Source organism: Trichomycterus rosablanca, chromosome 2 (genome assembly GCF_030014385.1).
Source record: "Trichomycterus rosablanca isolate fTriRos1 chromosome 2, fTriRos1.hap1, whole genome shotgun sequence".
Lineage (NCBI taxonomy): Eukaryota > Metazoa > Chordata > Actinopteri > Siluriformes > Trichomycteridae > Trichomycterus > Trichomycterus rosablanca.
The window spans coordinates 61,750,222-61,765,019 of NC_085989.1; the positions used below are offsets into that span (position 1 = coordinate 61,750,222).

The 14,798-nt window shown below is 39.8% G+C and overlaps 1 protein-coding gene across 1 annotated transcript in view; it reads right to left on the reverse strand.

Moving 5' to 3' along the window:
- The window catches only part of LOC134336296 (NLR family CARD domain-containing protein 3-like), a 30,087-nt gene extending 18,922 nt beyond the window's left edge, over positions 1-11,165 (reverse strand). The window contains exons 1-5 of the mRNA XM_063019025.1: positions 11,114-11,165; positions 10,171-10,298; positions 8,891-8,942; positions 8,023-8,227; positions 5,901-7,683 (exon numbers count right to left, since the gene is read on the reverse strand). Coding sequence (XP_062875095.1) covers positions 5,901-7,683; positions 8,023-8,227; positions 8,891-8,942; positions 10,171-10,283 — 2,153 coding nt within the window. The 5' untranslated portion in view covers positions 10,284-10,298; positions 11,114-11,165. The remainder of the gene's footprint in view (positions 1-5,900; positions 7,684-8,022; positions 8,228-8,890; positions 8,943-10,170; positions 10,299-11,113) is intronic.
- Between the last annotated feature and the right edge of the window lie 3,633 nt (positions 11,166-14,798).

The window sequence follows — 14,798 nt, forward strand, 5'->3', positions numbered from 1 at the left end:
CCACATTTGGATAAAAATAAACAAAACTATACTATCATCACAGAAGGATCTGTTTCTCTGTGCCATTTATATTCCTCCGTCAGAATCTCCATACTACTCTGAAGATATGTTCTCAGAGCTGGAGAGAGAGGCCTGCCATTTCCAAGCCCAGGGAAATGTGCTCGTCTGTGGAGACCTGAACGCCAGAACAGGAACCCAACCTGATATTATAAATGATCAGGGAAACAGATTCATCAATAACAACCAAATTCTTAATACCAATTCCACCCTAAACCACAGAAACAATTATGATCATGTTACTAACAAAAATGGTAAAGACCTCCTGCAGCTCTGCCGAACTTTAGGTCTGTACATCGTCAACGGTAGAACTCGAGGGGACTCATTAGGAAGGTTCACATTCTGCTCACCTCTTGGTAATAGTACAGTAGATTATGCAATAACAGATTTAGACCCTTTCTCTCTCAGTGCATTTACTGTTAAACTTCTAACCCCTCTGTCTGATCACAGCCAAATTACTGTGTTCATCAAAAAGACAGAAACTAACCCCACCACACACACACGGCCCAGTAAGCTGTACAACATCTCCAGATCCTACAGATGGGCTGAGAACAGCGCAGAGGAGTTCCAGAAAGCAATTAGCAGCACAGAAATCCAAACTAGCTTAGATAACTTTCTGGACACTGCGTACATTCACAGTAAAGAAGGAGTAAATCAGGCAGTTAAAAATATTAATCAGATCTTTAAAGATACAGCAAATAAAGCTCAATTAAAAATTAAATCTAAATCAAAACCTAAATCTACAAAAGATGACAGCTGGTTTGACAAAGACTGTCAAATGTTAAGAACAGAACTCCGTAAAATATCAAACCAAAAACACAGAGACCCAAACAACAGTAACACACGACTTCTTTACTGTGAAACCCTCAAACAATATAAACGTACACTCAGAACCAAAAAAGCTCAGTACACCCAAAAACAACTAACAATTATTGAACAATCAATCAACACACATCAATTCTGGGACAATTGGAACAAATTAAAACATAGAGAACAGGAAGAATTGGCCATTCAGGATGGGGATATCTGGACAACCCATTTCCAATCACTCTTTAAAAATGTAGAATTAGATTCAAATCCTGAACAAAATCAAATTATTAGTAAGTTAGAGGAACTGGAACGGGCTGTTAAAAACCACCAGAATCCTCTAGACTCTCTCATTACTGAGCAGGAACTTAAAGACAACATTAAAAAACTAAAAACAAAGAAATCATCAGGACCTGACGGGATCCTGAATGAAATGATCAAACACAGCAGCTCCAAATTTCACCTGGCGATGTTAAAAGTCTTTAACCTGGTTCTGAGTGTCGGTTCCTTCCCTGAAATCTGGAATCAAGGTCTCATAACACCCATCTACAAAAGTGGAGATAAATTCGACCCTAATAATTACCGGGGCATCTGTGTGAGCAGTAACCTGGGGAAGTTATTCTGTAGTATAATTAACTCACGATTATTACACTTCCTTACCCAACACAACGTCCTGAGTAAAAGTCAGATTGGTTTTCTACCAAATTACCGCACTACCGATCATATTTACACCCTACACACCCTGATCCAAAAATATGTAGTTCAAAATAACTCTAAAATATTTACATGTTTTATTGATTTTAAAAAAGCTTTTGATTCCATTTGGCATGAAGGATTGTTTTATAAAATGTTAGAGAGTGGTGTAGGGGGTAAAACATATGATCTTATTAAATCCATGTACACAGAAAACCAGTGTGGAATAAGAATCGGCAGTAAGAGGAACATCTCATCTCTCAGGAGCGTGGAGTGAGACAGGGCTGCTGTTTAAGTCCAACTCTATTTAACATCTATATTAATGAATTGGCCTCCATGTTAGAGCACTCAGCCACGCCCGGTCTCACTCTACACGACTCAGAGATTAAACTCCTGCTGTATGCAGATGATCTGGTCCTGCTGTCCCCCAGCGCTCAGGGTCTCCAGCACAAACTGGACCTGCTGCAGCAATACTGTCAGACTTGGGCCCTGACAGTCAACCTCAAAAAGACAAAATTATGACCTTCCAGAAAAGAGCCAGATCTCAGGGAACCAAACACACATTTAAATTAGGACATCATGAAATTGAGCACACTAAAGATTATACTTACCTCGGACTGAACATCAGTTCCACAGGAAACTTTAACCCGGCAGTAAATGAACTGAGAGAAAAAGCTCGCAGGGCGTCGACGCCATGAAACGTCAAACATTCGTGGAAATTCCAGTTCGAATCTGGCTTAAAATTTTTGAATCAATAATTGAACCTATTGCTCTATATGGCAGTGAAGTTTGGGGTTCGCTTACACACCATCAATTCCATAATTGCATCCTAAAGGTGCACAGACACACCACGAACAATGCGTGCAGGGCAGAATTAGGCCGATTTCCTCTAATTATAAACATACAGAGAAGAGCAATCAACTTCTGGAACCATCTAAATGAGAGCGACCCCCAATCTTATCATTATAAAGCCCTGAAACACCAAGAGCTGAGCAAACATACCAGTCCCCTCATCCAACTGGTCCTGAGTCACTACACCCACACACCACTAACACACACAGATACACCAGTAACACACACAGATACACCACTAACACACACCGATACACCACTAACACACACCCATACACCACTAACACACACCAATACACTAATAACACACACAGACACTCTAACACACACAGATACACCACTAACACACACAGACACACTAATAACACACACCGATACACCACTAACACACACAGACACTCTAATAACACACGCCGACACACCACTAACACACACCGATACACCACTAACACACACAGATACACCACTAACACACACAGATACACCACTAACACACACAGATACACCACTAACACACACAGACACTGTAATAACACACGCCGACACACCACTAACACACACTAACACAATAAAGACTCAGGAACAGGAGAAATCTGTAAACCCAATTAGAATAAACCAAATTACACAAAAACTCAGAACTAAATATCTGAATTATTGGGAAACTGAAACTAAAACTCAAAGTAAAATGCAGTTATTTATTATTTGTTATTATTTGTTATTTGGCCCTAATCAGACACTACAGTGCAGCAGACTATCTGAGCACAGTATCCGACCCTAAATTAAGAAACACCCTGACGAGGTACAGACTGAGCGCACACGACCTGGCCGTGGAGACGGGGCGACACACCCGGTCCTGGCTGCCCCGGGAGGAGAGGTCGTGTCAGCACTGCACTCTCAGAACAGTAGAGACGGAGCTGCACTTCCTCACCCGGTGTACCAAGTACCACCACGTCCGCTCCCAATTCTTCCCTAAATTTAATAACATCATCCCCAACTTCACCTCCCTCCCAGACCCCGACAAACTGCCCCACCTACTGGGGGAGCACAGAGAGAGCTGCACACTAGCAGCACTCTATACTCACACCTGCCACCAGGTGAGGGACAGTGGGTGACCATGTCTCATACACACACACACACACACACACACACAAACTGATTGTTTTACTACCTCATTATTGTAAATATTATACTTTTTATTATTATTATTTTGTACTGTTTTTATTAATATTTTATTCTATTCTATATTTTTTGCACATGTAACTGTTCTGTATATTTTTATTGTTTATATTTCTCTGTAACTTGCTTTGGCAATACGAATGTCCTTATTTGTCATGCCAATAAAGCTTCTTTTGAGTTGAGTGTGTGTGAGAGTGTGTGTGTGAGAGTGTGTGTGTGTGAGTGTGTGTGTGAGTGTGTGTGTGTGTGAGAGTGTGTGTGTGAGTGTGAGAGTGAGTGTGAGAGTGTGTGTGTGTGTGTGTGAGAGTGTGTGTGAGTGTGTGTGAGAGTGTGTGTGTGAGAGTGTGTGTGTGTGTGTGTGAGTGTGTGTGTGTGTGTGAGTGTGTGAGAGAGTGTGTGTGTGTGTGAGTGTGAGTGTGTGTGAGAGTGTGTGAGTGTGTGTGAGAGTGTGTGTGTGTGTGTGTGTGTGTAAGTGTGTGTGAGAGTGTGTGTGTGAGTGTGTGACACCAGGGTGTGTTCCTACTTCCATGAAAGTGTTTTAGAGTAGCACTGGATCCACCATGGTCCTGACCAGTATGAAGTGGTCAGATAAATTCACTCCATGCTAACATCCTCAGATCTCAGCAAAAGTAAACCAGTGTACTTTACTGCTGCACCACCTGAGCGCCCCTTCATACTAACATGAGAGTCTTTATGTACAAAGATCGTCTATTATTAATGTATTTCTCTCTTTATTACTAAACTTCACCAGTTTATTATTTTAAAAGAATTGGTATTTAAACCGTCCTCCTCATCATGCTGTTCACATTTAGACATCATGAGACCAAGACGACACCTAACAATTGATCAACAGTATCTCGTCATTGTGAGGCTTCAAACAGGATGTTCTCAGACGGAAGTGGCCGCTGAGCTTAGAGTGTCACAGAGTGTCATCAGCAGGTTGCTACAGAGATACAGAGAGACTGGAAGAGTCACAGAAAGGCATAGAAGTGGACGTCCTTTAGCCACATCCCACACTGATGACCGCTTCATTGTGAACAGTGCCCTGAGGAACCGGATGATGAATGCCACACGACTCCAGGCACATTTAAGGGAGGTGAGAGGAACCCAAGTGTCACGTCAGACCATTCGAAACCGTTTACATCAGCGTGCTCTGCATGCTAGACAACCTGCAAGGGTACCTGACCACACCACAAGGCACAGGCGTCATTTACGGGAGCATTTACGCTGGACGAGGGACCAGTGGGCCTCAGTGCTGTTCACTGATGAAAGTCGATTCACGCTGAGCAGAAATGATGGCCGCCAATGATGTCAGAGACGTGAAGGAGAGCGCTATGCATCAGCCACTGTTGTCACCACTGGTGGTGGTGGTGTTACAGTGTGGGCAGGTGTGTCTAGTCGATACAGAACTGCCCTACACTTTGTGACAAGCCCATACTACTTAAATAACATCATTAATCCAGTCATTGTGCCTCTGCATGAACAACACAGGCCTAATTTCATCTTCATGGACGACAATGCTCCAGCTCATCGAGGTGGCATCATTAGGAAACGGCTGATGGAGACTGTGGTACCTCAAATGGAGTGGCCTACACTTTCTCCAGACCTGAATCCCATAGAAAACCTGGGATCAGCTGAGTCGCCGTGTAGAGGCTCGTAACTCTGTACCCCAGAACCTCAATGACCTGAGGGCCGCCCTTCAAGAAGAGTGGGATGCCACGCCTCAGCAGACAATAAGTCGACTTGTGAACAGCATGAGATGCCGTTGTCAAGCTGTAATTGATGCTCAAGGGCACATGACAAGTTATTGAGACATTGAGATGTTTTGTTGGGGTATACCCACCACTGTTGGCTTTTGTTTCAATAAATAGTTTGAGATGAGGAAATCACCATTGCACGCTTCTACTTAAATGCTCGACTTTCATGATGTAATATCACTGTAGCGTGAACTTTTTACCTTTTCCATCAATTTCACCAGAAAGCCAAATATCCTGAACTTTTTGTGAGTAGTGTAATTTGTCTTCAATTTTATTTTGTTTGAAAAAATCAGGAAGAAAAATGTATCGTGAACTCAGTATTGTGAATCACATTGCATCATGGGTTAAATCCCTACTCTGCATAATTAGCAGAGTGCAAGTTAGTAGGTGGTGTAAAAAACAGCATTATTATTTTAATGTTACTAAATAAATGTTAATTTCAGACACATTTTGAGATCAGACTGCAACACTAGTTTAGCAACTTCTCAGTTTCGTAAATCTAATTATTAATGTTTAAGTGATAAACTCATAAATCAATGATGTCAATAAATGACTCACTCAGCTCTTCTTGATTCTTTCACCACTGGCAGGAGCTTCAGAAGACCTTCATGTGATGGATAATATTTACTCAAATCAAACTCATCCAGCTTCTGATCTGAGTTCAGCAACACAAACACCAGAGCCGACCACTGAGCAGGAGAGAGACGGTGTCCATCATGATGAAGAGAACCTTCTCTGTTTAGGTATTGTTGGACTTCCTGCACTAGAGAATCATCGTTCAGTTCATTCAGACAGTGGAACAGATTGATGGATTTCTCTGTAGAGGGATTCTCACTGATCTTCTCCTTGATGTACTGGACTGTTTCCTCTTTGTTGTAAGAGCTACTTCCTGTTTGTGACAGTAGGCCTCGTAAGAGAGTCTGATTGGACTCCAGTGAGAGACCCAGGAGGAAGCGGAGGAAAAGATCCAGGTGTCCATTCTTACTCTGTAAGGCCTTGTCCACTGCACTCTTCAGAAAGTCAGACATGTTTGTATAGTTTCTAAAGATGTTAAAGAATCCAGTGTTTTGTATCACCAGCACATTTCTGTTTTTGTTGATGAAGGTGAGAAATACATATAAAGCAGCCAGAAACTCCTGAACACTCAGGTGCACAAAGCTGAAGACCTGACCCAGGTGCAGTCCAGCCTCTTTTTTGAAGATTTGGGTGCAGACTCCTGAGTACACTGATGTGTTTTTGACATCAATGCCACATTCTGTCAGGTCTTCTTCATAGAAGATCAGGTTTCCTTTCTCCATCTGTTGGAAGGCCAGTTTTCCCAGTGCCAGTATCGTCTCACTGGTCTGGTGTGGATCAGGGTCAGATTTCCCATGATACTTTTGTTCCTTGTGTTTTATGTGAAAGATCAGAAAGTGGGTGAACATTTGAGTCAGAGTTTTGGGGATCTCTTTCCTCTCGGCTCCGCCCAGAATTCTCTCTAGAACAGAGGCTGAGATCCAGCAGAAAACTGGAATGTGACACATGATGTAGAGGCTTCTTGATGACTTCATGTGAGTGATGATTTTACTGGCCAGGTTCTCATCACTGATCCTCTTCTTGAAGTATTCCTCCTTCTGAGGGTCACTGAACCCTCGTACCTCTGTTACCTGGGTTACATACTCAGGAGGGATCTGATTGGATGCTCCTGGTCGAGTGGTGATCCAGAGGTGAGCAGAGGGAAGCAGGTTCCCCTTGATGAGGTTTGTCAGCAGCACATCCATGTTTACTGACTTTGTTATGTTACACCATCGCTCATTATTTTGAAAATCTAGAGGAAGTCGACACTCATCCAGACCATCAAAGATGAACAAAACTTTATAAGCATCACAGTCTAATGATGGCAGATCTTTCACTTCTGGGAAAAACTGATGAAGAAGTTCCATCAGACTGAGATTTTTCTGCTTCATCAAGTTCAGCTCTCTAAAAGAAAGTGGAAATATGAAGACAACGTCCTGATTGGCTTTCCCTTCAGCCCAGTCCAGAATGAACTTCTGCACTGAGACTGTTTTTCCAATTCCAGCGATTCCTTTAGTCAGCACAGTTCTGATGGACGTGTCTTTAAAGAGGTCAGTGCATTTGATGGGAATCACCTGTACTGCTGGTCTCCTGGATGTAGCTTCAATCTGTCTGATCTCATGTTCATTACTGACGCCTTCACTCCAACCCTCTGTGATGTAGAGCTCTGTGAAGATCTCATTCAGAAGTGCTGAGCTTCCATGCTGGGAGATTCCTTCACTGATTCTTTTACATTTCTCTCTCAGATTGGATTTGAGTTTTTTCTGATATACAGAGACTAATAGTTCTAATAAACAGAAGATGATGATTAATATTTTACTGCATGATCAATAAACACAGTATATAATTTATTATTGTAATAAATAATAGGTTTGTATATAAATTATTTTCTGTTTATAAGTATAAACCTCTATGATTATAATTGGTTTATTTGTAGAGATGTAGTGACCAATATCATAGTTAGAATTCTCATCTAATATCAAGTACCTAATGGTCATAACATGTTTTATAATATAATGTAATGACTAATCAAAAGTATAGATGATTCTAGAGCCAAGATGAATATGGAAGAGTTTGTTCATCTAATGGTAAAGAAATTAATAATGTAAGTATGTAGGTCTCTTACTCCTCTGCAGGGTGTTAGCGAGGTCTGTCTGGTTCATGATATTCAGAACATTTAGTGTGATCTTTAGCGCCCCCTCTCTGAAACTACTCAGGTCTTCCACATCCTTTACCTCCTGCTCAGAGCATGCTGGGTAATCTTCATTCAGTAGCTTTTTGAACTTGTTTAGCTCATTCTTTAACATGCTGATGACTTTGAGCTCCAGTTCCTGTTGAGGAATTTAGAGGACCAGATCATCACAATAAGCACCATGAGGTTTGTTTGTTTGTTGTTTATTAGGATTTTAACATCATGTTTTTACACAGTGGTTTCATTAATGACAGGAACACTAGTTATTCACCACACAAGTTTATTCGATTCACAAGGTTATATCAAACACAGTCATGGACACTTTAGTATCTTCAATTCACCTCACTTGCATGACACGGGGAGAACATGCAAACTCCACACAGAAAGGACCTGGACCGCCCCACCTGGGGTTCGAACCCAGGAGCACCATGAGGTAATAAAGAAAATGACTGAGTGATGTGACTATATAAGGAGTGATGTAGTTTTTCTGCATATTAAGTTCAGTAAATGAATAAACAGTAATTGTGCATTAAAATGTGTTTAGGTTTTAAACTGGAATTTCACCTCTGTCCGATCCAGCCGCATTAAAATGTGGAAGGTTGTGTGTTTAATAAACCCAAATAAGCCCCAATAATCCCATATGGCAAAAATCAAGAGATCATTCAGGTCTAAAAGAACCAGAACAACATCTAAGGAGGGTCCAGAATCCAAAATCAACATAAAATCCCTCACAGTATTCATTTAGCCAATCAGCAAACTAGATTAGCATTATTATTATAAAAACACACACATACATACAAACCTTAAATATGGATTCCAACTGATCAGTAACATTTAATTTCTTCTTTTGTGTTCTGTAAATAAAAAGACAAAACAGTATTGAACACTAGCAGGTTCTATCATCCTGTTATTGAAACACTTCCTAGATGATTAGTAATTTTATGAATGAATTGCTTAGTGGACTGAGTTTAATGAGATTAATACATTTGATCAGGAGAAACTGGAAGTAAAAACACTGCACTAGAAAATACTAGAGATTATACTGACCTCAGATCAGTAGAACATCCTCCATCTTTAAAGTGAGGTGGAAAATCTATTGACCGGTCGCTCTTCATGGAGACACAGCTGGGTTCAGGTGAATCTGGTCTCGTACCCTCCATCACACTGGGGTACAGGTAAAACCAAACATAAAAGAACCAATAAATGGATGAATGTTTAAATCGGAAATGTGATTCTTTCATCCTAATTCAATCTGGAAACATTGTGGAAGATTTAATAAATAAAATATATTACATTTAGAGGATTTAATATATTTAGAAATAGAAACAAAAACGTTTAGATTTTGGTTTTAGCTTGTTCAAGAAAAGCTGTTTTGGTATTAGCATTTTAGCATTACACAGTAACCAAAACCAACTTCAACACATAAAAGTTTTAATTATTAACACAGACGTCATGCTGGCTAATTCAGGCAGGGGCGTCGTAGTGGGGTGTTTAGTGGGACTGAGTTACCAGGGCCCCAAATTGGGGGGGGGGCCTTGAGGAGTCTACAAGGAGTCTGAACTGGGGTGAGGGGGGCCCATGGGCACTGCTTGTGCACAGGGCCCAGAATTTTATGCTACGCCCCTGAATTCAGGGATAATACATTTTTAAACAAACACTTCCAAAGTCATGACGAAGTACTCAACTGTATCTCAACTAGCAGATCATTTAGTTAAAGTCAAATCTTCCATTAAAAAAAAAAAAATGCATGTCTCAGTTTTAAATGTCTGCAAAACTAGCTACGTTCAACAATGTTTTTTTTGTATAACACCAGTATGCTAATAACTCAACCACGGCTGATATGATTTTATATTCTTAAATACATAATCAATTATTATTACAATTTTAATATAAATACTAACAATAATATCAAGCTCTTATTTGGACTTGGTCTTGAATTTAACTCTTGTAGACTCAGTCTCAGCTATTCAGTCTAGTCTTGGAGCAAAGAGGTCCTGGAAGTCCTACACAGTTTGGATTGTCCCCCAATCCCCAGAATCACTAGTGGTCTGAGGCACTAACACACCATGAGATTATACTGACCTCAGATCAGTAGAACATCCTCCATCTTTAAAGTGAATTGGAAGCTCCATTGACCGGTCGCTCTTCATGGAGACACAGCTGGGTTCAGGTGAATCTGGTCTCGTACCCTCCATCACACTGGAGTAACACTGAAGTAAAAACCAAACATAAATAACTCTATATAAAGCACAGGGGCACCTAAAAGCTTCAGTTCAGAGAAACACCAACAAGGACATGGTACAGTAATCAGACAGCTTAGCTAACTAGCAGCTAGTTTAGTTCAACTGAACTCACATACTCTAAAAGCATTACAGAGCAGTTTTACATCCCAGCTAAGACATTTATTTTTTTATTACTTTTACACCAGTATGCCAGTAACTCTGATCTGGTTTACATTCTTAATTGTAAATGACATTCTTAAATAAATGAAAGTGTATTAATAATAATCTCCCTCTCATCAGTGTGTTAGATTAGTGCTTTCTTTATAATCACACACAGCGTGGACACATCAGTAATGAACTCCAACCTTTCTTCAGTAAAGTTTACACTATTCATGCCATGCTCTCATACATCTTTATTATTTGATGTTTGATGTTTATTATTGATTGTGTGTTTCTGTTATTTTGTCCACCGCCTGCATGTGTGTAAACACCAGCACGCTGACGTCACAACATCTGTGTAAAGCTACATTTTAGTATCCAGACTAAAACAAGGAAGCAGTTTTCAGAAATCTCTTCATCCTGTTTTCATTAATCGTGGGTTTGTGAGTTGGTGTGGATGAGAGAAAAACACAGAAGTGTAAAAAATCTCCGTGTTGTTGTTGACACGCCTAAATAACGGTGTTAAATGTGACAGTTCCTAAACACAACACATATCAGATCATAAAAACCTGATCCTAAACATTTATCCATCAAATACGGATTTATAACATTCACATGTTACAGTTTTATATTCTTATACTCACCGCGATTATCTGGAAAACCTCTTCACGTTTCTCTCCTCCACACTAAATACTTTCACTTTCACTTTAACCCAATGGAGTTTAATGCCGCATTCAAGTGCTCCTCCAGATCTCTCACTTTTTGAGTTCAAAGTCGCGAGTACAATCTGAATCTACACTCGAGAGGATTTTAGTTTAAACAGTTATACAAACAGATTTAGACAGTAATCAAAATGATATTTTTGTTCTGTGAATAATAAGATTAAACTGAATGCGTTACCACTAAAAGACAGAAATGCAATCGTATTAAATTCACACAATTTGTCTACATGTGAATGCTGCACTAAAACAAGCATCCGCCCAAACTCTGATTCTGTTTCCAGTTCTGTCAGAAAGTAACTGCTGTCCTCTCACACAGTCTCCTGCTAAAGTTTGTGCACCTCTGCTCAAATCTTATGGTTGATCAAGTAAAAATAATGAACAACAACGTCATCTAATTTAATGATGTCATTTCCTGCTCATTTAATGCACTATCGCAGATTATTTACTAAACTGAACAAATGAGAGAGAAACACACCTAAATGTGCCGTAACATTTGTTCATGCCACATGTTGTACCTATTTTTCCTTCCTGCAAAATGTTAAGTTGCTGTAATTCTGAAACAGTATTTAACACACAATTACAGTGTTGGTTACGCTAACATCAGACTTTCATACCATTTTTTTTTTACTACATCTGTACTTTACAACAAGCAAACTGCACTACAAGTTTACCTTAGTAAAACTATATTTATTTACATGCACAAATATTATATTGCAAATACTAAAGGAATGTTCAGCAAGACTTGTGCACATGTTACAGCAGTCTGTGACAGTTACAATACAGAAATTAGAATAAAAGAATAACAGCAAAGGACCAGCAGGAGGAACAAGTCAGGTCCAACAAAAAGAGACTCAGCAAAACTGTATTCATTAAAGTGTAAAGAAAACAATGCTGCAAACTTAAACAAACAAACAAACAAAAGAAAAGCTGCTCCAGAGCGCTCTGGACCTCAGACTGGAGCGAAGGTTTACCTTCCAACATGACAACGACCTGAAGCACACAGCCAAGAGAACAAAGGCGTGGCTTCAGAGAAAGACTGTGAATGTCCTTGAGTGGCTCAGCCAGAGCCCAGACCTGAATCTAATCAAACATCTGTGGAAGGAGCTGGAAATGGGCGTGTACCGATACTCCCCATCCAACCTGACAGAGCTTGCAAGGAAATGCCAAGAGAAATGAGCAAAATGTTCCAGAAACAAGTGGGCCAAGCTTGTAGCTTCTTTCCCAAGACGCCTTGAAGCTGTATTTGCTAAAGCTGCTATTAGGCTATCTTTACTCAAAACATGCAAAATAGTTCAAACAGCTTGAAACATTTAAGTCCATACAATGAAATGGCCAGTTTTAATTTAAAAAAACTTACAGATTTTAAGTAAAATAACCTTTAAACTCAGTGTTTTTAATTTAATATTTAATGAGCGTCTGATGTCATACGCTACTCTCTTGCTATTGGTTAAAGCCATCTAATTAGCATATTGTGATATTTGAGCAAACATAGAAAATAGTTGAATATAACTCTGTATTTACTCTCTAAAACGTGGATCACAGACATTCAGTTTGTGTTAAAGCTCGGCTTTGATTGAGATAAACTACAAGTTTGTGTTACTGAAGAACTGTTTTAAATAGCGCGCTCGCTTAATTAACTAACGGTCGGTGTTCTGTCGATTTGTCCTACCCATCGAGATGTCCTACCGAGCATGTGCACATCAGTTTTGACTCGTTAACTGAAACGCCTATAATTTCGTGCTACCTTCGACGCCTATAATTTCGTATAACGTTAGCATAATTCATTTTTTCTAGCGGTTAGTATTGCATGGTTTTAATTGTAATTCTTTAAAAGTGTAATGTTTAAATATATGTAATACCGTTCTTATGTGAGTTAGTTTAATGTTATTTTGTTAGATAACTGTGCAAGGTGCACAAACTGGCTAAACGTGATTGAATGATGTTGCTTAGCCTTAACTGTTAAACTAATAAACGTTGAATTTAACCACGTTTATACCTCAGTTTAGTGGTTGTTTTTAGGTGCACTTTTTATACATCTATATTTTTTTAATCTTTATCTGCCACCTTAACTTTGCAACACAAAAGGTAGTTCAGACACGATCAGGACGTGATACGTGTACATTGTGCTGACCTAGCAGTTTAATAGTCACAGCCAAGGTTATGTGGAATAAAGTGGTTACTGAGGGGTATTTTCAGCATTTATAATGATATCTTGTATGTAGTTATTTTTGTATGTAATACTATTTCTGTTGTTACTCTGTATAAAAATGAACATTGTCAGTTCTGTTCTGCGTATTTGTTCCTTATTGTATGTTTTTCTTTTCAGATATGGATGAGAAGTGGGAGGTTATTAACAATTTTGTTACTGTGGGATCATAACCAACCGGGTATGATAAATCACAGAGGCTAAATCTGCCTCCAAATTTCACCTAAAGGGTTAGCATTTTATTACCCACAAACTGTTTTAGTATACTGGCTAATACACAAGATGTTCTGTTAATACAAATCTGTAATTCCATTTTTTTATTGTGAATGTAGATGGAGAACTGTTTCATGGAAACAGAAAGGTTGTAAAAACCAAAGAGGCCAAACGCCTTTTTCAGGAGTTTCACTCCTCTTCGATTGGTGGGCGTACAGGCATCTTAAAAACACGGAGTGCAATGGGTTCCAGATTTTACTGGCCTGGAATGTCAGTTGACATTGACAGTTGTGTGTGTGTTTTTGTACATATGTTCCCTTTATGTACTGTACAAGCCATATAAATATTAACACTTTATATCTTGTAGGTCTTGGAGTGTCAGAAGGTTGGGAAACCACTGACTGCTGTCCAGACATTACAATGCATTAAGGTAAAGGTGCTGAGGAACACACACACACACACACACAGATATATAAAATTAAATTCAATGTGCAGTACAGTGAAGTACAGTACAGTGAAGTACAGTGAAGTACAGTGCAGTACAGTGAAGTACAGTACAGTGCAGTGCGGTACAGTGAAGTACAGTGAAGTACAGTACAGTGCAGTGGGGTACAGTGAAGTACAGTACAGTGCAGTGTGGTACAGTGAAGTACAGTACAGTGCAGTGTGGTACAGTGAAGTACAGTGAAGTACAGTACAGTGCAGTGGGGTACAGTGAAGTACAGTGAAGTACAGTACAGTGCAGTGGGGTACAGTGAAGTACAGTACAGTGCAGTGTGGTACAGTGAAGTACAGTGCAGTACAGTGAAGTACAGTGTAGTACAGTGAAGTACAGTGAAATACAGTGAAGTACAGTACAGTGCAGTACAGTGAAGTACAGTACAGTGCAGTGCGGTACAGTGAAGTACAGTGTAGTACAGTGAAGTACAGTGAAATACAGTGAAGTACAGTACAGTGCAGTACAGTGATGTACAGTGCAGTACAGTGAAATACAGTACAGTACAGTGAAGTACAGTATGGCTCCTGCTGCTATACAAGACTGGAATATGATGTTGGAATGTAGCATGGGTTCTAGTACATCAGGACTCTCTCCGAGTACAGGGGAGAGGTTCTCTGATTTACAGGAAACTGGAGTTTTGGAGGCTTTTGGAGAGAAGATGCTCAATGTTTATTCGATGTCACCTGTGG